Consider the following 24,318-nt stretch of genomic DNA (forward strand, 5'->3'; position numbering starts at 1 on the left):
AGGTTGGCAGCTGTTTTGGGTAAGTATTTTCACCTCTTTAGACTATTCTTCTACATGCTGTTATTACGACGGTTACTGGTTAGTTAAGACGATATCAGGAAGGTCGCTACATGCCAACTAATACATTCATATGAGTTCGTCCGAGTTCTAAACCGCCACCGTTCGCTCACCAATGTTCCCGGTTGCGGGCTTAGAAAGTTTGCGCATTGCGGCAGATGCCACAGCCGAGCGCAAACTCTTCGCCCGTCGGCGGATGGACGACGTGCAGTGGACACTCTTCGCCCGCCAGCTGCGACGCTTTCGGTCCGGCCGGACAGCGCGGTAGCTTCCCCTTCGGCAGGTTCGTGAGCCGCTGGAAGTCATCGTGACACGTGTCGCAGAAATGGGTCGTGCCGAAGCAGAAAAAGACGGCCACCGAGCAGCAGTACCGGCACTTGTACTCCAGAAAGTCCATCCCGTGCTTGGGGCACATCTTGGCCTTCGACACATCGCTGCACCCGCCGCACACCAGCTCCTGCGGGTTAAAGTTCTCGCCCAGCTCCGCATCGCACCGTGCTTCACCGCCGTAATAGGCCTTCGAAAGAAGAGAGTAGATCATTCCGGTTCCTGTTTCTCGCGATCAACAATGGACCGTTTCGGACCCGAACACTCACCTTTCCACACTGACTGCAGACGTAGTACGCGTAACGCTCCATGGCGTACCGTGTCGGATCCGTCCCGTCGGCCGTGACCGCTTTCGCCAATCCTTCGTACTCTAATCTGTAACGGGGCAATCAACGCGTCAGTGCGTCGCCGATTTGTTGTCAATTCATCCCATCCATCATCATGCTACCCTCACCTCATCAACGCTTTGCGCTTCACGTCCTGACGCAGGGCAACGATCGGGGCCAGAAACAGTTCCAACGACGGGTGCTCGATGTCGACCTTACAGATGGGGCACTGCGCAAATCCGAAGCTAATGCGCGGTCCATTCCAGCGACGCATTAGCACCGTCTTGCAGCAGTGATAGTGGAACACGTGTCCACAGCGCAGCTGCAGGGACGGCGCCGTGCCGAGCGTTTCGGTGAAGCAGATCATGCACATGTCCTCACCGTCTTGCGTTAACCGCGGCACACCCGGCTCCACCGTGCCATCCGACTGACAGTTCGGTACCAGGCAGGGCAGACAGTGCATCTCGTTGATGATTCCACCGCACGCGTGGCCACACCGTGAGTGGACCTTCGTACACGAAACGGCCCCATACTCCTGGCACTGCGCATCGGGACAGATGTTCCCGAGCGCCAAAAGTCCGCTGCTTCCGGTAGTGCCACAAAACCGACAAACCCCAACCCCGGTAGCCGTCACGGGGACCGGCGCACAGCTGGCACTCGGATCGTGGCCCCGAAACTCGAGCATCCCCTTGAGGGTCCGCGAATCCACGACCGCCCACAGCCAGTACAGTTTCGCCCGGCCGCAGCTTTCGTGTAGCTCCACGCGGATCGCATCCTGTTCCTCCTTGCAGACCGTACGGTGATGGTTCCTGGTGCGTCGATTCAGGTGCAGCACTCGATCGCAATCGGCACACAGCGATCCACAGAGGGCACAGTTGAGGACGGCAAACGTCACATCATCGTCGTGGTTGCTGCAAAGCGGCCGGTTCGATTCTGACTGGCGGTGCCACTGATTGGTGGACAATCTGTGGAAAGAACGATTCATTAGACGATCTTCACGCGAGGCTAGGCGACCTTACCGTCCGATCTGCTCCTTGTCGATCACACAAAGTGCCGCCATGGCTAGCCAGAGCGTGGCGGTCCGAATACAGGCATCGGCACTCCGCCGAAAGTCCTCATCGAGCTGGGTAACACTCAGCAAACAGCTGGCCACCGCCGCACGGCTTACGGTTGCCCACCGCTCCAACAGCTTGCCGCTGGCCATATCGCGCACGAGTGCAATAATACTCTCCGCCTGTTTGGCCGCGATCGAACCACGCAGATACCAACGGTAGCGCTGCTGGTGCCGGTTACCGCTGCCATTGCCCGTTGCCGCCTGTGACGGTGCGAACGGTGTAACATTGGCCAAACTCACCACGGCAGGTGCGGCCGCTACGGCAGCAGGGGGCACATTCTGAGGCACCGTCTGATGCTGGCCGTTGGCTCCGTTCTTCACCTTCACCTGCACTTGCAGTGATTTCGCGATCAAGGCCAGCAACACGTCCAGCAGGGCCTCGGAATCGGAATCGCTCGATGGGTTAGGACTCGCACCGGTCTCCGTTAGGTGCGTATCGGAGGGCAGCTCCGGCAAAATGCGCCGAATGAGGGCCATCACCTGACGCTGCACACGATCACTGCCGGTGTGTGCCAGCGACAGAAGGTCCTTCAGCAGGTGGTGCTGCTGCGAGAGATACGTACGCCCGACGGAACTACCGGACAGTGCAAGGACCTGCGAAAGAGTGACCCAGAAATGATCAACTGAAGTTCGAAAGGGTGACCGCTGTGCCGTACCATGCTGAGCATTTCGAAGCAGTACGCGTCGTTGTAGATCGTGGTGGTCACCCCACCACCACTGGTGTCCTCGTTCAGGGCCGCTTCCCAGGCATCGCGAGCCTTCACCGTTTCCCGCTCGATCGCCTGCACCACGTGGACGATGATCTGCTTCTGGAGGTGGCTCAGTTTGCGCCGACTGAACAGTATCCCGACCGCGTGTTCCCGCAGATCGTGAATCGATTCGGAGAGCGAAGGCAAAGGCGAAAGCTCCGGACCACCGGCGACCTCACCCGCTGCACCTCCGTTCCCTGCCGGAGCACCGGCCCCATTGGTGGTGGTTCCATTGCTCCCCAGCAGGGTGGAAGTTTCCTCGAGCAGCTTACCGAACACTTGGCCCGTCAGGAGTCGAAACACACGCAACGTTTCCTGCTCACAGAGACGCGACTGTACCTGCCGTGGGCTCGGTGACGGCGCATGGGACTGTGCCTCGGAGGTGGTCAGATTGTCGGTCCGTGTCCCGTACAGCTTCACCTGCCTAATGCGGAGCGTTGCGTCGGGACCGCGCACCTCCAGTCGGTAGTGTCCCGCGGAGGGCGCTGCGACTCCAACGCTCGTCACGGGAATCGCTTGCCAAGCGCAGGCAGCCGGATCGATATCGATCGTACGCAACAGCGACAGTTCGCCTCCGGCCGCCGGACTATGGCTTGGCGATCCGCCGTACAGTAGAAGGGACGTCACTTTGCACTGCAAACCAAAAACAGGGAGAGTGGGGTCTTTATAAGGTTTGCCGAAGGTCTCATCCGTGTCCGCTCACTCACCGCTACGTCCCGGCTGTTGTCCACGTGGATCGCTATCAGGGTAAGATGACACCCGGAACCGCCACCACCGGCGCGCCCCCCGGGAACCAGTTCAATCGTTTTCGGCTTCCCACGATCCTCTTCGTCGCTTTCCCAGAACGTTTCCGTGGAGCTGTCCAGCAGGGCAGGCGCCAGCGCCGGGCGTGACGAAACGGTCAGCTAGTCGCAAACGAGAGTTCGGATTTAACGAGAACCTAAACAGGGACCGTGTTCTACCAACCTCATACGCATCGGTAACGTCCTGAAAGAGCGTAACATCGATGGCCCCATCATCACCGGGGTAACCGGCCAGTCCGGACGGACGGACGACCGACTGCGCCTCGAGTGCTCGCTCTTCTTCCTCTTCCGATTTCGACAGGATGCGCGAAATGTTTCCAAACACGTTGACCCGGTGCAGGAACTGATGGTCGGACGGTACGAACCGCAACCCGAAGCACTGCACCGCAATCCGTTGCAACGGGGAACCGAGCGGGAAGTGAAGCGTCAGTTCCGACACGGTCGAAAGGTACGCGTGCAGTGCCCGGGAGATACCACGACCCAGGTGACCCTCACACGTGCTGGCCGGATGCTCTAGACCACCAAGTTCCGACTCGACGTCGGGGCCGGGGCCGGGATCGCTAGTGTCGGCATCGGAGGCGGTCAGGGCCGAGACGAACCACCACATCACGTCGTGCAATCCGATCGGTTCCGTCAGCTGTCGGAGCAGCCAATTGAACGCCTGCAGGCTGTACCGATGGCACAGGGAACGGCGCAGTTGGCGGATGAGCAGCCGGCGCATCCGCTCCAGATTGTGTCGCTCGAGGATGAAAACCATCGCCGGACGTGCCAGGAGCCCGACGGTGCCATCACTCGCTGTCACCGGCCCATGGTAGGGCGTTCCGTCGAGTGGAACCAACCGCCGGAGGTTCTCCGATGGATGGTTCAAGAGATTCGCCTCCGATCGCTCATCGTCCCGGCGCTGGCGGCGTCTTAGGACCACCGACGGACCGACGGCTCCCTGACCCATCGAAACGCTCCGGTGAAACTTCCCGCCCGGCATTCCGAGCGGGAACCCGTGGTCGGCCGGAAATCGCCCTGCAGAAGACGGTGCCGCCGCCGTTGTCGTTGCCTGGCCGGCCATATCCGCCGTGTCGATGAACGTTCCCAGGCACGCAGGACGCTCCGGTGGTGTAGGCCATTCCGAAGCATCGGTCACCTCCGTCAGGGAGCCTTCGGCACCCGCACTTGAAGTACCAGCACTGCCACCACCGGAAGCGGATTGCTCAACGGGAGCCAGGTCTAGCAGGAAGAACGCATTCTCCTTCATCATGGCAAACAGCTCCGAAGGAAGCGTCGATCGGGGTGGCTCCGTCGTACGGCGATGGTCGGGGCCCATTCCGAGGGCCGGCACGGGCAGTGGCACCGGTGTGGTCCCCTCGTACCGCTTCCGGCATCCATCGCACAGCAGATACCAGCTCGATACGCCATGACCACCGTCTCCGCAATCACCGGCCCATCCTTCGCAGTACACACCGTTCGAATTATAGCCCTGGCCACCAGCCGGCCTTCCGCAACCGGGATGGGCCAGCCTCATGTGGTACGTCACCGGAATTGAGTGTAGCACGGTGCGACACAGCTCACAGTAACTTCCGTCGGCTGGCCCGGATCCCCCGTTAGTTGGGGCCGCCGTCGACGATGGTTGCGTTACACCACCAGCCCCGGTGGCCGCACTCGCCGCCAGCGTTACTCCGCTCTTGCTGGCCACCAGGGCACCAGCAGTTCCACCGGCTCCCGTTGATCCCGGGCCCGTCGCCGTCGTCGGTGGAAACTCTTTCGGACCCTGGCCATCATCGTTACGCTTATCGTTCGAGTTGGTTTCGACCAGCTGGACAAAGTTGGAACCCAGCTGGTCCCAAAGGTGCACCAGACAACGCAACGCCACCGGCGGAACTGCGGCCGATCCCGCACCCGGTCCGGCCCCCGACGATCCTCCGGCTCCGGCAGCCTCCACGAACGAGAAAGGACCTCCGCGATGACGTCGATTGATGATGCACCGATTGCCGCTCCGTTCCAGCGCGTCCAGCGTGGCATTCGACAGCTCGACGGAGTGGCGCTGCAGGACCTTCTGCTCGCGGGTCAACGCGGTCGTCGGTTCCGGTGCCGGTTGGCTTCCACCGATCCCCAGCGACCCATTGGCGCCCGCCAGTGGCCCGCCTATGCCGGCCGTCTTCGAGATGGTCGGGTGGAACTTCAGAAACGACGCACAGGCCATCGCATCGTGGACGAGCCCTTCGTGCCAGAGGAAGGCCGCAAACACGGCCCGCAACGTTTCGGCCACCGACGGCGAGAGGGCCCGCTTGGGAAGGTGCTGCGAAGATTGCTGCTCCTGCTGCTGCTGCTGTTGGGCCACGGATTGGGGTTGATTCAGGGGAGTCGCCGGTAGAAGAACCGGTTTCGACGAAGGTTGCTCGTCTAGCAGTGGCCCGGTGCCATCGGTTCCGGTGCGGTGGAACCACTTTTGCAGTGCCTTGGCCCCGCCACCGACCACCTCCGACAGGGCGGCCGATGCCACCTTCCGAAAGTCACCGTAGTTGATGGTGTTCTCGTTCTCCTCGCCGTCCTCCTCCTCTTCGGCCTCGCAGTCGTCGGCTTCGATGTCTTCCGCATCGTCGCCGGCGGCCACCGCCGGTTCCTCCTTGGCCGCCGTGTGCTCCAGCAGTGCCTTGGTCGAGCACGGATCCACGATCGGGTGCAGCAGCGTTTTGCCGAGGTGCTGATTGTACTGCAGACACCAGGCCTCGACCGGGAACCACGAAGCCGGACAGTGCTCGCGGATCGATTCCGCCGTCAAGCGCACCCAAACTCCGTCATCGTTCTCGAGCTGCGTGAATTATATTAAATTCAATTTATGATGTGTAATAGCTAGTTGTAACCGATTATTGATCATAAGAGAATACTTTAAAAGGTATTTGAAAATGAACTAAAATTAAAGTTTCTGAAAAATAAATCTCTTGTGAAAAACTGACATCATTTTAATTATAAGTAGGCCTGGAAACATGTCTGCAGTTCTTAGTATCTGGAAAACGTTTGAATTTATCAAAGAAGGCTTGTTTAAAGATGTCATTTCGGAGTTCAATTTTTATGCACAGAATAATTCAACAACAGTATCAAAAATTTGTTAAAAAACGGAAACGGTGATAAATCAGATACACAACACAACGAAGTTATACTACATAATTTAATATTTAAAAATATGAACAGATAAATAAATAAACCTTTCAATTAACATGCAAACAGAACATGTTATTTGTTTGTTGAAATGTACTAAAACATTGTTTTTGCATAAAAAAATTAACACATTAAATGATGAGATTAAGGCATCCGACTTAAAGAATAAATAATCGTACTGTTAAATGAATAGATAAAATTTCTACGCACTAAAAACATCAATTAAACTAGACGATGACTAACAAACCATAAATTCCAATAACAGCTTCGTCACGCGCCAACCGCAGCCGACGCGTTGGCATCAACGGCACAGTAAAAGTTAATTATGCTTAACGAGTGCTCGTTGTTGTTGCGCTTACCTCATCGCCATAGGCCACGATGCCGTTCGGTCGCACCACGCCAATCTGCTCGGACTGGAGCGTCGGGTGCAGCCGCACGCGCAAGCCGGCCGAGTTCTTGGCCAAGAACTTCCGCAGCTTCGTCGGCGGATGCACCTTCTTCAGGCCCTGTCCAGCGCCGCCCGGGGCACCCTTCTCGCCGCTCAGCATTTTCGGTGTCACACCGGAAACGCCGCTTCCTCCCGCTCCACCGCCACCCGTACCGACGCCGGCACCGGCAGCGCCACCAGCATCAATCACCTCGAGCCGATAGATTTCCTCCTCATCCTCCACCACCACCGGCGTGCCGTCGATCTGCAGCGTCAGCTCGTAGGCACCCGCCACCATCGGCGTCCACACGAAGCCGTACTTATTTTTACCCAGATCGTTGGCCGTCAGTATTTCGGTGGTGGCGGCCGTCGAGGGGCTGGTGCTGCTCATGTTGGCCGCGTACAGGCGCAGCTCCTCGAACGAATAGCCATGATACGGGCGCATCGCGCTGATTGCCTGCAGACAACTTTTCTCCTTCTCCTTATACGTCGGTTCGTACGGAATGGTTGGCGGAGCGGCCGTGGTGGGTGTTCCCGGGGACACTTTCGGTGTCAGCGCGCTTACGGATGTGTCACGCCGAAGCGACGCCTTCACTTCGATCTATTTTTTTGGTGGAGAATGTTGCGGGGAAATAAGGCACAATCGTTTGGGATTCCAACGGCTACTCCCCTCAAAACCTTACCTTAATGCCGGGGACGAAGATCTCCTCCCCATACTGGTCCCGGGTTTCGAGCCGAAAGTGTGATGGCCATCCGGCGCGCAACGGTGGACTTTGGGGGGAGATAATTTTAATTTCACACCGGCTCGGATCCAACCGTGACTCGGGCTGCAACCACGCGGCCAGCCGAGCTCCCGGTGAGCCGGCGGCCACGTAGATAAAGTCCCGCAGGAACTGTTTCTCGTAATTTTTCTCACTGCAAACATGGAGAAAACAGAACAAATGAATTCAAATTGAGTTGAAATGTGCAGACGCACGTTGCATATATAAACCTTGGGCATGAGCCGAACCGAGGTTGATGCACTCGCGCAGCGAATGGAAACATGTCAACAAACAAGGTGCCCTTCGGTAACGTACGACGGGCTGCTGCGCACGCAGCTGCCGAAGCAACTCGTTCGGCTCAATTCCATCTCCATCTCTTTGTTTTAATACGGATCTGGATTCCGTTGACCCGTTCAAAGAGGTCGCAAAGCAAGTCGTTTGTAATTGGAACAGTTTTATGTTCCCGTGTTTTAGCAATGTGCAATAATAAAAGTGTTTAACGCAAAATCAACACAATCATGTTCGTTCCTTAAGAAATGGGTGCGGTCAGTCGATCGTCCCTCTCGGTTTTATCGATCGCCACCACCACCGTTCGACCTTTCGGGTTCGCTGCGCACGGTCAACCGTGAGAAAACCTCTCTGTAGAGTCCCACCGAGGGCGTACGTGAGGGGAAGTGTGTTGCCCACAAAGAAGGCCACATCCGGCCGCGGAAACCTGCACCACGGAATCCACGGTTGCGCGTGCACGATCTAGTGTCTGGGCCAGAGCGCCGATTGCACCACCCCTTTGACATTCATCACGCGTTTTTATGTTTTGTTTTCCTTGCGATCGGACCGTGATCGTCGTTTTGTTTTGGCCGTGCCCGTGTGTGAGTGAGCGGAAATGCCGCCAGCAGCCGAGTGAACCCGTTGGCGCGTGAGTGAGACAGACGCCACACGGAGGCGTCTCGCGTACGCGCAGAGCAATCTCGTTTCATCTCCAACACGCAGCAGCGGCAGAGGCCAGAGTGTGATTAGTTGCTAATTGGATGTAAAGCGATTGGTGGTTGTCTCACAAACAACCCTGCAGCAGTAGTGTAAAATCACGGTGCCCCTCCGTGTCCCATATGTTTGTGATACGTTTCGTTTGCGGTGCCCCCAAGCTTTTTAATTTTAACCCCGCAACGCAGCATTTTAATAAATCTCCTTCAAGAGGCAAACACACGTCACGGCTTGGCAACGGCGAAGGAGATAAAGGAGATGATAAAGGAGCGAGCGTTTTGTGATAAAACTGCTAACAAATGATCGCACCCCTGGCACGTACAAGTTAAACATCACACACACTCGGTGCGGTGCGAGAAAAAGTAAACTCCGTGCCGCCGCCGCCGTTCACACTGGTTCCGTCCGAAAACCGCCCGAAGGTGATCCGTAGTCCATCCAAGCAAACATAGCATTCCTCCGTTTGCAGATGAGTCACCGCAAAACGTTGCTACCGTCGAAACCTACTACGATTCGCCAAACGACGATCACCTTCTCGAGTGGGGTTGGGTTTGGCGCACCCTAAAAACCCCAAACAGGGGACCCCAAAAATGTGACCACAGCGAGTGAGCGTGTAGCGAGTGCCATTAGCAGCAGCAGCCGCGAGGGGGAACAAAGAATAGTACAAAACGAAACGCGTGAGTGCGCCATGGAATCGATACGGATACGGGACTGTCTGGTGATCGCGTTGCTCCTGCAAACGCTGGCCACGGTCCGCCAGTGTGTCGCCAGTGTATCGATCTGTGACACGCTGTGCACCTGCAGCAACCCGAACGCGGGCGTGTTCGTGAAGGTCGACTGTGTCCTCGATGCAAGCCGTGGCGCAACACGCACCGATGAAGCAGGCGGCGCTGGCGGCGCTGGCGGAGCGGCAGGCTCTTCGCACGATCATCACGCTTCGGTGCAGCACCGACGGTTCGTGCTCGATGGCCAGCTGCACCTGCCGCCGAATGCATCGGCCCTACACATACGACTGATCGCCGGAGGCCATCTTGCTATTTATCGCGAGTTTTTCAATCACGACAGCATCAACAACCTGTCGATCGATGGCGGACGCTCCGCCGCCGTCGTCGGCTCGTCGCACGAAGCATCGGTCGAGCTGCACGAACGGGCACTGTGCGACAACCACGGCCAATACCTGGAGCTGGCCGTGACGCGCGTTGGGCGGCTCATAATGAACCGGAACGTTTCGTGCGGTAAATGACCGAATTACAGTGGACACGGTGCGGACATTATGATAACATTAAATCCATTCGCAGGGGAATATAAGCTCAGCATCTCGCACGTCAACGATGTCCGGCTGAGGACGGAGTTTCTGGCCATGGAACAGGCCGAGGTTCTGATCGAGTTTGTTGACAACCTACAGATCGAACCGAACGCATTCCGTGGTTCGACACGGCCCAAGGTAAACGGTGGTGGCGTGATTCTCCGACCACAATTATGACCTCGGTTCTCTCTCTCCCTGTAGGTGCAAATCCACAACACAACCATCGACAGTCTTCCAAAGCTGGGTGCTTCCTTTCGGCTGCTAAACTTTGAGTACTGCAACATTAGCGAGATCGTGTCGTATGCGTTCGATGCGAACGAGGTAGAGGACGTCCGGTTCATTGGCTGCCGGATAGTGAACCTGCGCCAACAGGCCGTCACCGAGCGGCTGCTCAGCTATTCGCTCACCTTTCGCGGTTGTTATCTGCACCGGATCGAGAAGCAGTTCGTGGACGGTAGCGGATTAACGGAGTTTCGTCTGGAGGACAATAAGTGAGTAACAGCTCGGGTTCGGGTTCAGCGAAAGCATGTATCGTCTTGTTAAGACCCTCCGAGTTTGAGCGCGAAGCGTGTGACTCATTATCTACCTGGTTCGGTTATCAGTGACAGTCTACAGAACTATCGAATCAGTTCAAAACTACCATTGTTCGAAGACCAGAACGGGGCAACAACTTCTTATCATCTTCTTATTCGTCCCTTTCCAGAATCGACTATATTGCCGCCGGTGCCCTGACCTACACGAGCGTCAACACGATCATCACCGGCAACGAAATTCTGCGAACCGGCAAAGACTGGCTCCACCAGACCCAGTGGACGAACGTGACCATCTTTGGTAATTCGTTTGGTGAATTTCATGGCTTTTCACTCGGCGATAGGCGCAGTGCCACTGGCGCGGACACCACCGCGGGCGCACTGTCCCCGCACTGTCTGTTTGGCAACAACACGCTCACGAATCCGCTCGCCGGAAGCTTCAACTTTGGCCACCAGTGCATGATTAGCGCGCTGCACTTTGGGCGTGTTTGTGACTGCGAGTACGACAGCTGGTTGGCGGAAGTGTTCGGTCTGCCCGCTACGGCCACCCTGCAGCGACCGATCACGTCCGCCGCTTCGTGCCAGGTAGAGGAAAGCCTACGCTACTGTTTCAATCGCAGCGACGAGGAAGGATCGGCCACCGCTGCCGGCCGGGTCAATGTGCACTACTTTCTCACCGAGTTCTGCCTGCGGCAGGGTTCGGAAAAGTGTTCCTCGTACCTTGCCGGCGCCGGCGTTGAGGCGCACCACAAAAACGCCAAACCTCCGCCACTGATCCCGTTCGATAAGATCGATTCGCTCGGTGGAGCGGCGGCAACCGACGGCGGCCTTTTCCCCGGCGGCAGCATTTGGTGGCTCGTCGGCTGTGCGGCCGCCGTGCTGGTGGCTCTCTGTGCGGCACTCACCGTGTTGTGTCACAGGCGCTGCCGCGAGCGCGAAAAAACCAACCACTCCATGACATCGAACCGATCGGCGGCATCGTCAGCTTCACCGGCGGCATCACCCCTCGGTGGTCACAGCGGATCCTCATTCACGTCGCTCCAGCGACGAGTGATTGCTGCGTCGCTCGGCTGGATTCGGGAAACGCTTGGCCATAAGGTGTGGCTGGAAATCGATGCCCCGATGCAGCAGCTACTGACACCGCCCGGCGGCGGCGTGCTCGAAGAGCAACAAAAGGTGCACCTGATCGGGCAGATAATCGAAAGTCTGGACCGTCACGGAATCACCGGCGAGCAGATGGTGGCCCTCAACGACATACTGTATCGCCATTTGGGACCACCGACGACGACCGGGCGACGGCCGCCGGCAGCTACGTTGGTCGAAATGAACGATCCACTCGATCACATCTACGACGAGCTGCAGCCGGCCGGCCGACCGCGAGCCGGTAGCGGAATGCGCCTAACGGACATCGGTTTGCTCGGTGACTATGCGGCCCCACTGGATCACGGTGGCGGCGCCGGCGGAGCGGCCACCACGGTCCCGGAAGGCATCTATTCCGAACCGATCCGAAGGGACGATCAGCAGCTGTTGCAGCAGCGCACGGGTAAGCCGAACCGTGGGCCGGATTTTCCGAAATCGGACCTCACTTCTAGTTCTCCTCTAAAATAGGAAACCGGCATTTTATCAGTCCGTACGCCATCGGCGATGCGACGGTACCGCGGAATCCGGAGCCTGGCAGCGACAATCTTCCCGACATTCTACTGCGATCCGCTGCGGCCGCCGGTAGCAGCCACCCGTGGAAACCGCCCATCGCCGTTCCCGGCGACGATTACGACGATGAAGACGACGACGAGGATGATGTGGTAGACGGGGAGGCAGAACGTAAAACGATGCTTCGGCCACCGGATGCTCCGGACGGTGGTGACGGGCCGACCTACGCACTGCCGATGAAAAAACTAAAACGTAGTCCTCCCGTGGCCCGTGACGATGAGGGGGAAATCGCAGAGGACAGTGGCGCCATCGGGGGGAACGATGGCAGCAACCGGTCGGAACACTCCGGCAGCAGCATGCAAACGGTTCGCATCGAAGACATTACGGACGACGCCACTGGCACTAGCGAACAACAACAACAGTATGGTTGCAATAAATAGTTTGATATAAGAAGAAAAACGAAACAATCCAGCAGATAGCCAGCCGACGGCCTCACCGGTGCGGAATGAGTCACGCCGGTACGTGTGTTTGCACCGTCCGTGCCGTCTTATCTTATCGCAAAACCCCTTCGCGATAAGATCTCTCGCAGCTCCGTGTGTGGATCGATTTTGGTCCGGCGGCGTTCGCATGATGTTTTCGTACCTCCGATACGTGCGCGCACCAGGTTTGGCACGGGGCGCGTGTGTTGGTGTGTTATCAAAACGTTTAGAAAGAAAGCAAAAAAAACAGACGAAAGAAACACCCTTCTTCGGTTCAGCGGTTGGTGTCTTCATCGTCGGGCCAGTCATTCGGCAGCATCATCATGGCAGGCAGTCGTCGGCAGCACGTTTCCGTCCGTCGGTGGTTCATTGTCGTGGGTCTCTCGTGGCTACAGGTGGCCACCAACCTCGGCCTCGTCCGTCCGGTGGCCTGCGAACAGGAGCAGCTCGAACAGATCGTCCACGAACGGTTACAGTGCGAACGGGTCGACGGTGGAATCGGCAATCCCGTAGTGCTTTGCGACTGTCAGCGGCATGTGGCAAGCGGCAGCAGACCCCTTTTCGATGAGGTAAGCAAATAACTTTCGTGCCCGGCACAGATTGACGCAACGATGTTTGAGTCAACATCTCTCCCGAAACGTACATCGGGTGATCGTCGGGTCGATCTCTCCGTTGTTTAAATTATACTTTGCGCCAGCGGTTCTCAGCTCAGTTGGGAGAGCGTAATATTTTATCCTCTACGGACAACTTGCCTCGCGAACGGGGTGTGTGATTCTGTTTGAAGATCACTGACCACCTGAATGCAACGATTGAACCTAACACAATTTGAGAACCCCTGGATGACGACACTACCCCTGTTTATGTTTCTAATTTTCGACGCACAGTCCAAAAAGGCGCAACCGTCGTTTACACTACCGCCCTTCGAAGCCAACAGCGTCCCGCAGCACACCGACATAGTGATCGGTAACTGTGCCCAGTTGCACGTTCCGACCGGTACGTTCCGTGCCATTCGGTCCGGATTCTTACCGCGCACCGTGCTGTTCCAGAACGTTGACCAGCTGACCCTGGAATCGTTTGCGTTTGAAACCTCCCGGCCGGCCCAACAACCGGATCCACGTGATCCGCACCCGAACCTTGGTCCGATCCAGCTAAGCTTCAACCGGTGCCATGTGGAGGAACTGCCCGCCAACGTGTTTCACGGCGCATCGTTGCGGACGATTCATTTCACGCACTGCACCATCGGATCATTCCGTTCGTCAGCGATCGGCATTCGACTTCGGCGGCTGACGCTGCAAGACACTGAGATTGGTCATTTTGGACGCCATTCGTTCAAACGAGCCCAGCTGGAGGAGCTCCGACTGAGCAACGTGACCATGCACGACCCGTGGCCCTCGCAGGCGTGGCAGGGTGTCGTCGTGAGCGAGCTGATTCAGATCAGCGATTCCACCTTCCTGCAAGCGGTACACCCGGCGGCCATCGTCGATAGCCGTAAGTATCGAGTGCAACCTACGAAAAGATTGGAAAGTAACATTTTCCAATCTCTAATGGCCAGAAACCAACGAGCTGCTGCTCCAGAACAACATTTTCAAACAATCGATCGCCGACGAAGCGTTCCAGCTGGCGGTCACGAGGCGAGTTTCGCTCGTGCGTAACGTGTTCGGTCAGGTATCTTCGAATCTTTTGCGAGGTAAGCGAAGGGAAGGCCCCAAGCGGTAAACGGACCTTACACTTATCATCCCATGCTCTCGCCACAGGACTGGTGATATCGAACGACACCCAATGGAACACCCAGCCGAACATCGTGATCGAGGGCAATCGGATCGACACCTTCGTGCCGTCGAGCTCCGTCGACACGTTCTTCACGCTGCCACGTAATTTTTCCTTCGCCGTACAATCCCTGCAGATCGCCGAGCTGGCCACTTGCGAGACCACCAACGTTGGCGCATCGTTCGCCGTGTGGCAAGAGATCTTCTTTCTCCGACCGTTCAGCGTCACATCGCGGGACGATCAAGAGTCGTACATTTCGGTTGAAAAATTTCGCCAGCAAGAGAACTGTGACTCGACCGGTCCCGATCTGGTGCTGATCATCGTGCTCAGCACGCTGCTGGCGGTCACACTGCTCGGTGGCCTGATCGGTGGCCTCCTGTGCTACCGGCGGCAACAGAAACGCCAGCGAATGCTTCTGCTGGAACAGAAGATGGTCCAACCGCGAACGTACCGCGAAACGCAAGTCGTTCTCAAGCTCGAAACGGTCGGCGTTCTAAAGACCGATTTCTAACGGCACGCGCAAAGCTTCTGACGTTAAAGGCCTAGCCCAGTAAGCAGTAAGAATACCAAAAACAGTACGAAGTATATAGGAATATAAGGTCAAAGGGAACTACTCACAGCACTGGCAGATGGCAATCGAGCGCGTTCCGGATGGTGAGCATCGCGTCCGGCACCATCAGTCCCTTGGCCAGCAGGGAGCCCCCGTAACGCTCCAGGGTGGCCACTTCCGGTTCCGTCAGCCGATCGTCGGGATCATCGTCGAAGCGGAGCTCCTTGCGCAGCAAATTCCGACTGCACCGTCCGCCCAGGTGAGCCAGCTCTTGCTCCAACGCGATCAGAGTGCCACCGGCCGTGACCGGGTGCTGGTGATCAGGGTGCATCATCACCGGCTGAGGCTGCTGCTGCTGCTGCTGCGGGTGATCGACGTTTTCGTAGCCAATCACCAGACACCGGAACCCGTACGCCGGGTGCTTCGGTTCCGCGACGTACGTCGAACATGATTCCAGTGATATTTCCACCTCACGCCCCGGCAGAACCATCGACCGACCAGGCCCACCGTAAGACCAGCGGGACGGTGTGTTGTACATCCGAACCGTCACCCAATCGTCCACGGCGCAGGACGGTGATCCATCTTTGTCACGCTCCGGTCCCCCGCGGTTCGGAATCTTCACCTTAACGCGATCCTCTTCCTGCACGGTGCCGCACTGTGCGTCGAACGACAGACACATCCAGCGCACACTGGACGGGAACCGGACCCGATACGCGGTGATCCCGGCCGTTCGGTACGGGTGATCGCTCTCCAGGATGCAGTAGTGCTGGCTGGTGGTGTTGGTGCTGGTGGCGGACGATGTGATCGTCGTCGCACCGATACTGGACACGGTCTTCAAGGCCGCAGGGTGGCCCGAAGAGGGCTGCTGCTGACGGCGCAACTCGTTGAGGGCCGTAATGGGTGGCAAGATTTCCTGTACCATCGAGAGCACCTCCACGGCCACCTTCAGATCCATGCGGATGCAGCGCTCAAGTTGGGCCAACGTGAGGGGAAGCAAATAGCGGAACAGGCAGTTGACCACCGACGGACAGCGGGTCGTCCGCGATCGGAACAGATCCCAAACGGTGCGCTTCCGTATCGGGGTGGCCATCACCACACCTCCTGCACCGCCGCCAGCGGGAAGTTCCATTTCGTTGCCATTCGCCAGCATTCCACCACCGGGACCACCAATCGGAACGGGACCGGCGGCCGGAGTCGCTTCCGAGGCACTGTCGATCTCGTACGGATCGTACGGTGCGGCGCTCGGCCCAGTGCCACTCGCTCCACGCAGCGTTTCAAGCAGCCCCTTCGGTAGCACCTTCCCGATCGTACGACGGGTACGTTCGATCGTCGTGCTGGCCGCATTCGACGCGATCACACTCACCAGCCCGGTGGTCGTCGAAAGGCTTCCCACATCCAGATGTTCCTCGATCGGTGTTATGTTGTGCTCGGAATCGATCGCTACGCCTCCACCGGCGGCGGTGGCAGCGGCGGGTCCACCGAGGACACCTCCTCCAACTATCCCAACGACACCGGACGAGGCAGATGAGGACGGTGTCGAGGACGTCTCCGTCGATGACGGAGCTCGTAGACCACCGCCCGAAGCCGACGTCCAAAGGGCGAGCTCGTGGGCCACCGTCAAAAGCTCCCGACACCGGCCAACGATGGCACGGGCCACTTCGAGTGCCAGATCACGGGCCTGAGTTCGACCGTTACCCAACTCACCGGCACGTCCTCCACCGGCAACCGGAGCCGCGGCCCCGCCAAGCTGAAAGCTTCCCGGACCAGCAGCGCCACCGGGTGTGCTGTAGTAAAGGATGGCCGGTATCTGACCCCTGGCCGGAGTTGTCCCATTGAAACTTAGATCGCACGGATAGAACCGGAATGTAACCGTTCCGCACGGACCACGCAGTGACGATTGGCCACAGTCACCGGACAGCGTACGGGCTCCCTGACTGCAGAGGCGCAGCGCATAGCGATGGTTCTCCTTGAGCAGCACCGCCCGATTGAACCGCAACTCGGCCACATGCTGCCGGACAGCGGTCTGATCGTACGATCCAACGATCGATTCCAGCACCTCCCAGCGATGCGAGTGCGAGTACGAGTGGGCATGCGTCGAGTGATGGCTGTCGTACAGTAGCTCCAACTGATACTCGTAGCTACCGGACCCAGAGTAAACCTGCAGAGGGGGACAAGCGAACCGAGTTGGTTAGTTGATTTAGACAAAGATCGCACGCGATCGCACACTTACACAGGCGCCAGCGATCGAAATACCACCCCGATCGACCGTAAACGCGATCGCATCCGGTCCAAAGTTGCCCGTGTTCCACGTTTTGCCCAGATCGATCTTCCCGAAGCGGCTGCCGGTGCTGTATAGCCGATTGCTACCTGCCAGCAACCCGGGCGGAACCATCAGATCACTGGCCGCCGCCGTTTGGGTCGTTTCCTCTTCTCGATCTCCCCCACGGTGGTGATCGCCACCACGATCGCTACCGGCCCCCCGTTGTTGTTGCTCGATCGGGTCGCATCCGTGGTGGATTATTTCCGACAAAAGTTTGGCCAACAAACGGCACCCGTTCCGGATCAGCAGCCGCTCCTGGCTCTGCTCGTCATCGTCGTCCTGTTGCTGCAGCTGTTGCTCGTCCTCATCCTGCTCGCTATCATCCTCATCGGCGTCACTGTCACACGCTGGATCACCACCCGCATACCGATAGCTCCCCCCGCCATCACCGTCAGCTTCGGTACGGCCATCGGCATCGGGCCCATCGTCTTCACAGTCGAGCTCGTAATCGTATTCCACCCCTTCGCTACTGCGGCAACTACTGTCGCTGCTGGTGTTGCTGTTGCTGCTGTTGCCACTGCTGCTACTACCGCGCCGCCGATGCCGCCCGATGCGGTCCAACTTACGTCGCACCGGATCCGACACCAGTTCCAGCAGCAGTTCGAGCACATCACGGAAGTGCCAATCGGGGAGATGCGGTTGAGCCGGACCAACCGATCCTTCAACCGATCCCGCTGTCGTCCCACCGCTCGTCATCTGTTCGATCAAGCTGGCCAACAGGTCACGATTGCGAGCGATCGCTAGCATTGCCCCGGACGACCCGGAAGCGGGTCTCGACGAGGACACCGACGACGACGACGGTGTGGCGGAAAGGATCGAAAATGTAACGCGCAAATTAACCGACGGTTGGCAAAGACCCGCCAGGATGGCACTGAGCAGTAGACGACCGCCGGGGGAGCCACCGCCACTGCTGCTGCTGCCACCGCCGCCGCCGCCGTTCGATCCGTAGCTGTACCGATAGCGTTCGACCGGTTTGCCCGGAGGTGCGTGGCCTGGATCGCACGCTTCCCGCAGAAGCAACAACCGCCGGCACAGGATTTCCCACTTGAGCGGTGGCGTCGGGTAGAAAATGTCGAAACATCGCACAAACGTACGGTGACACTCGGCCAACACTTCACGCTTGGCCCGCCCAATGCGCCGGCGCATCGAGCGATCAACGAGCGGTGCAGCGGTCGCTCCTCGGTCGGCCAAAATGTCGATCAGCAGCGTGCGAATCTCGATGACGGCCACGGCCAGCGACTGATGGTTGGTGGTGGCCGCCGTCGGCAACTGGAATGCCGAGGAGGACATCGGAGAGTAGCTGGTGGCGTGGTGCTGCTGTGAACCGAACGATGGTGCCGCCGCCAGATCGCTCGATCGACCGAGCGGATCATCGACCGAGTGACCGTCACTGCAGCCACCGTCCAGCTCATCGGTCCCGGTGCCCCGCGATCCCGTCGGATGGTAGATAGCGTTCAGGTAGCGGCGCAACAAGCGCAAACACGCCCGACAGACGAACGAAAGCCGAACGATAAGCTGCAAAGGGAACCGGAAAAAGGAAAGAAAGGAATCAATCGATGCCGAACGATCGATGATCGCGTCGATTCGGGCATACCTTCGCTTCACCAAACAGGCCGTTCGCCGACAACCCCGGATTGGCGGCGGACCCGGAGTTTCTGGAGCCTTTCTTCTGATCGCCGGACAAGTTGCGAAACGCGTTCCACGCCCAGCCCAGCAGTTCCGTGAGTGACTCGAGCGTCTCCCGGTTGATGCCCGTCGCGAAGCGGCGCGATATGGGGCAAAGCGAAACGACACTCTCGTCCACATTGGAACTGCTTTGGAACATCCCCGCAGCGCCGCCACCAGCAGTACTCCCGGTGGCACTTGATCCTCCCGATCCGAGCGACGATTTCTTACGTCGGTACTGGACGCCCGCGTTCAGTGCTCCACTGGCCGGTGTTTTCGAGCGTCCGGAACGAAAGGGGAACCTTCCCTCACCAGCGTGCACTCCCTCGGAGGGCGGCAAGTTCCAACGGTTCGATGGCGCGATGGCCGACGGTTCCTCATCGATGGACCCGAACGTTGGCGTTAGCAGTGCCGAGCGTTGGTTCGACTGCTCCGGAAGCTCCTCCTCCTGTGGCTCATCGTCACCGGGTACATCGCAAAGTTTCACCTGACGGCCACTGCTACTGCCGCAGAATACTGTCGAAGAAGAGAGGGATTAACTCATATTCAAAGGAAAGCGAAAGAATCAACTTACCACCACGAGTTCCCGTGAACCACTCGGAAGCATTTACGTTAACATTCCCATCGAGCGGTGAAGCGTTCGAACCCGCTGCTGCTGACGGGCCACCATCGAGCCCGGTACCCGGTTCGAACGGTGGCCACTGACCACTGGCCCCCAGACGCTCCGTCGCTTCCGTCAGTACATCCAAACAGGCGAGCAAATTTAGGGCCAGCTGAAAGCGAGGAACCTCACAGCCCTGCCAACGTTGAGGAAGTGCAATTTCCGGACTCAACACCGTCAGTGGCTCCGTAGCCGATCCGAGTCCGAATCGTGCCGACCCACCCGCCTCGTTCCGATCCGCCCCTGGGTCCGCTTGCTCGGACGGTTCGTGTGCCGTGCGTTGTTTGCGTTTCGACTTGCGACGGTACAGCTCGGCAGCGATCGGATTGAAGATCAGCATCCGCTTCCGGATGGCATCGTAGCCCCAGAGCACATTGAACAGTGGGTCAAGGGTGAAGGAAAAGTGCCACCGGGCACGGCGATACATCTCTTTCAGCACCGGTTGTGGTCCGCCGTTTAGCTCGAGCCGTGCATCGAACTGATTCGTACGGTGCGCACGGCAATGCCCCGTACGACGATCGATCGTTATCGATCCGGCCAGATGCGGCTGATTGCTAGGTATAAGCACTGTGAACGAGGTTCGACAACGAAGGACCATTAGCTACCTTACAAAACAAAGTTTTGTTTCTATTATTTAAAAATGTTGTGTGTGATCCAAATAGAACGTGTTTAAGACTATGGCAACCTTCACCGTTAATAAATTGTAAGTTAACCTATAGCCATCATTGTCCCATTTTTTCTTAGTTCGATCAGAGCAATAGATGGATATGTAGCGACCTCACCGGTAACATTTTTTGTAACAGTCAAGCAGGCTACGAAGGCTGTAATAGTCGAGCAGATCCAATACGAATTCGAGCACGCTACCAAACGCGATTCTAGCAACACAGTGGAGCAATCGACTAGTAGTCATTGGAGGATTTTCTCAGCTCCTTCAACTAGTACCAACCATGCTTTCTCCGTGGGATTCAATGATTCGAGCTTTTTTTGTGTTAAACCAATCTAGTCACACGCCCGATCAAAAAAAAAGCAACCGAATTGATAAAGATACTTACAAATGGTCGAACGATCCGCAGTGACACTGTACTTGGCCAGCGCTGCCCCATTGATGAGCGATTCCTCCACCTTGATGTACGTCTGGTCACCGCTGGCCGCAATCCACGAGGCCCGCCGACCCGTTCCGGGCCCAAACGAATCGATCACCGCAGGAGCACAGTGCCAGAAGAAGTTACTGCTGCTGTCGGTGCCACCGACCAGGCCGGCGTCAGGGGCCTCCCGGCCCAGCTGACCCTTGTGGTAGTTCCCGAACGTGAACACCGCACCACGACTGCTCAACACCACCGAGTGGTTACTACCGGCCGCAACCGACACGGCCGTACCGGTTCCCGATGGGAAGCGTATCAGATGCGGTCGTCCACCGGCCGGTGCCTGCAGATCACCCGTCCCCAGCTGACCGTACTGGTTGCTCCCGAAGCTAAACACTTCCCCGCTGGATGTGAGCACCAGGGAATGGTGCTGGCCGCAAGCTATTTGCGTTACGATCGGTGCTCGCCTCGAGTCCGGTCCGCTGTGCGGTAGATCAACGCGCTGCGGCGGAACGGGAACGATGCGTGGGGTATCGGCATCGTTGGACGAGAGCGGGGCCACGGTGTTCGGGGCGTTCCGGTCGGATCCGTTGCCACCACAGTGACAGCAGCATCCACAACCGCAGCCACATTTTGTGGCCGCCGTCGCCGCCGGTGTTGCCGTTGCCGGAGGCTCCAAAGTGCTGGGTGCCATAGTAACGGCATGGCATGCGTTGCACGTGGAACCGGTAGACGGCGGCACACTGGAGGGTTGCCCATTGGTGATGACCGACGGGTTATTCGCCGTTACTGTTTCATCGGCTACGGAGCGAAACGGAAATGGTCAGTCGATCGCGCGATCAATTCATAATAAGAGCTACTTTACCATTCCGTTCCCGTTGGAACTTGCGCCCACACTGGCCCTTGTTGTTGAGGCCAAAGGTATACAGCTGCCCAAGGGCGTCCACCGCAACGCAGTGTGCCTTTCCGAGGGCCACCTTCCTGATGACGACATCTGCCAGTCCGCCGACGACACCGTTCGGTTCACAGTAGTTAGCGTCCTTGCCGTACATGATCAGTTTGCCCTCTTTCGTGACAAACGCTGACGTTCCTATAGAATGGAATGGAAATTTTAAAAGCAATGTGGCCATTTTCCCTGATCACCACCGACAGTACCATTGTTACAGGCAACGAATGTAACCGAGTGACCATCCAGTTTGTTGAGACGCTTCGGTTTGATCGCTTTCGGTTGCCGGCGATTGGTTTTGGCCAGTTCGCCATCTTCGCCCCGTTTGGCCGTTCCGGTGAAGTACACCGTTCCATCGTTGGTCAGCAGCAGACCGTGGTTCGCTTCGTGACCGACGGCCACCTGCCGGAAGTAGCTAATGCCCTTCGGGAGTGCCGTCAGCTCGGTTAGCTTCATCGTAACGGTCGCTTTGGGTGCACCCATCACACAGCCCGATGCACCGGCCATGTTGACGGACAGTTTCAGCCCCAGCGCGGTGCTTCGTCCCCAGTAGAACACTTTCCCACCACTGACCGATCCATCTTCGACCAGCACCAGGCCGAATTCTTTGCCACAGGAGATCGACTGGATGGAGCCACCCTGCTGCGGGTTACCGCCATCGAGGATGGGCGGCGAAACGACGGTTGTCGAGTGGGGACCGGCACCCGGCACCCCTGCACCGACTGCGGTGGCACTGTTTTCACCCAACTCCTCCTCGAACGCGGCCCAACCGTACGTATGATAACGATTTTTGGCCAACTTTAGACGCAACTCCGGGCGAACATCCGATGCACCCGGAATGGAACCGGGCTGGGCGCTCGGTGCGGGAGGATACAGTTGCTTCACGACCAGAATGTCCTCCTCTTGATCCTCGACCTCTGGTCCGTCGCGTAAGGAATCGGATACGGCACCGAGCCAACAGATGGCGTCTCCATCGGAGAACAGTTGCCCGAACCGTCGCTGTAGCATCGGAATTGGTGCCGTTTGAACCGTACCAAGGGCCGTCAGGGTGGTCGGATCGTACAGCTGGAATGTCCATCCGTTGTTCACGTTTCCCTTGCTGATGCGCCCATAATACAGCTTGCCCTGTGATGAAGGCCCCAAATTTTCCAATTAGCATACCTCATTGACCAATGTGTGTGGTGAAACACTTACCCCGGCGTAACCGATCCAACCGGGAAGCTCATTTTTGGCCATCGCTATCGTGACGGCGCCATAAATTAAGCCCTCCTGCGTGCCACTGAAGCCGGAACCGATCTTAAGCACACCCTTCGCGGTGACCAGATACAGAAACTTTCCATCCGACGCCACCGAATAAACGGTGGATGACTCCAGCGGTAGCCGGAACTCTCCAATCAAACAGCCACGCGGAATGCCACAGCGAAAGTAGTCCGCAATCGTAGCCCTCCCCGTTGCCATGGAAAATACCGTACGCTGAAGCTTCGCGACACTCTGGGGCATCTGTACGCAGCCACTGGCGGGCGTACCGGTTCCGCCGGCATTGAACGAACCACCCGTAGCTGACCCGTGGGCCGAACTCATGAGAATCGCAGCCACGGCACGCACAATACGGCCCGTATCGCCTTTGGCAATGGCCAGCGATAGGAGCGTAGAGCAGGCCAGCGATGACCAGGCCCCGGGTGCGGTCGACGACGGGCTGGTAGTGGTGGCCAGCTCTAGCAGTAGATCGAAGAGCGGACCAAACACGGCGTCCGGTTCGTGGCGCATTCCTTCCGGAACTTGACCTACAATAAACCAAAGTAAAGTGAACATTATGTATCAGAAGAAATAATATAAATAATATAATAAAATAAACTCAAAAATGTACGGATTATTCAACGATTTGAATGCAAAAAGCCAACTCTTTTTTCATGTCACAGTCAACTTTGATGAGATTGCGCACCAGACAAAGGCGGCATACAGTAAAAAAATCGATGATGTCTTAGATCAGATTCGCTGTGAAAAACGGCCGTCTGCTTACCCTGCAATATGTCGTACAGCGACCGTAGCGCCTTCGTAGCAATCCGTGGCTGACTGTGGCGCGTTTCGGCGATTATTCCATACAAACTGTCCAGCCCGGCGAGCACAATCTGCGGTACGCGAGAACCCGCACCCGCCTGGGCGCTGCTGCTGCCAATCGATTTCGGTTCATCCAGTGCCGTATCGATTATCCTCATGGAAGCGACCGTTCTGCGGGTTGTCGTTTCCCGTTCCAGCACAATCGACCGGACCGCATGATAAACGGCAAAACGCGAAGCATTCGCCGCTACCTCGTACCGGTCGAGCGTCGGTTCCAGGAGCAGTGCTGCTTTCGAGTCCTTTTTCGGTCCCGCTGGTCCTGGGCCGCCATCACCCGGATCGGACGCCTCGGTCGAGAGGAAAATGTTACCGAAAACCGACCCATACCGTGCCGAATCGTACAGCTCCATCATTTCTGCGTACGGTTCCGCGCTGCAGCACTCAGTACTTTTCACCGATTTGGCACCGTTTGCGGTGCACAGAACGCACTTTTTCTTTCCACGCGTTTACCACGACGCGGCTGTGGCTGTCGCCTTGTTCCAAAATGAAGGCTTTGCGTGAAAAATCGATAATTTTCACTCTCCCCCAGCAAGCAACCCATTTTGCTTGTCA

At 57.6% G+C, this 24,318-nt stretch overlaps 1 protein-coding gene across 1 annotated transcript; it reads right to left on the bottom strand.

The window, feature by feature from the left end:
* Window positions 1–190: 190 nt before the first annotated feature.
* LOC128276587 (E3 ubiquitin-protein ligase highwire) lies at window positions 191–24,116 on the bottom strand. The gene is made up of 22 exons (XM_053015048.1): window positions 23,669–24,116; window positions 22,843–23,432; window positions 21,858–22,773; window positions 21,568–21,792; window positions 20,673–21,503; window positions 19,924–20,187; window positions 19,534–19,863; window positions 18,889–19,475; window positions 18,316–18,809; window positions 17,825–18,210; window positions 17,205–17,641; window positions 15,351–17,132; window positions 15,043–15,314; window positions 7,637–7,868; window positions 6,886–7,554; window positions 3,540–6,179; window positions 3,281–3,478; window positions 2,481–3,206; window positions 1,730–2,418; window positions 839–1,675; window positions 654–759; window positions 191–574 (listed from the first exon to the last, which is right to left on the bottom strand). The coding sequence occupies exons 1-22, from the start codon at window positions 24,114–24,116 to the stop codon at window positions 191–193; spliced, it is 14,043 nt and encodes a 4,680-aa protein (XP_052871008.1).
* Between the last annotated feature and the right edge of the window lie 202 nt (window positions 24,117–24,318).

This window comes from Anopheles cruzii, chromosome 2 (assembly GCF_943734635.1).
Source record: "Anopheles cruzii chromosome 2, idAnoCruzAS_RS32_06, whole genome shotgun sequence".
Lineage (NCBI taxonomy): Eukaryota > Metazoa > Arthropoda > Insecta > Diptera > Culicidae > Anopheles > Anopheles cruzii.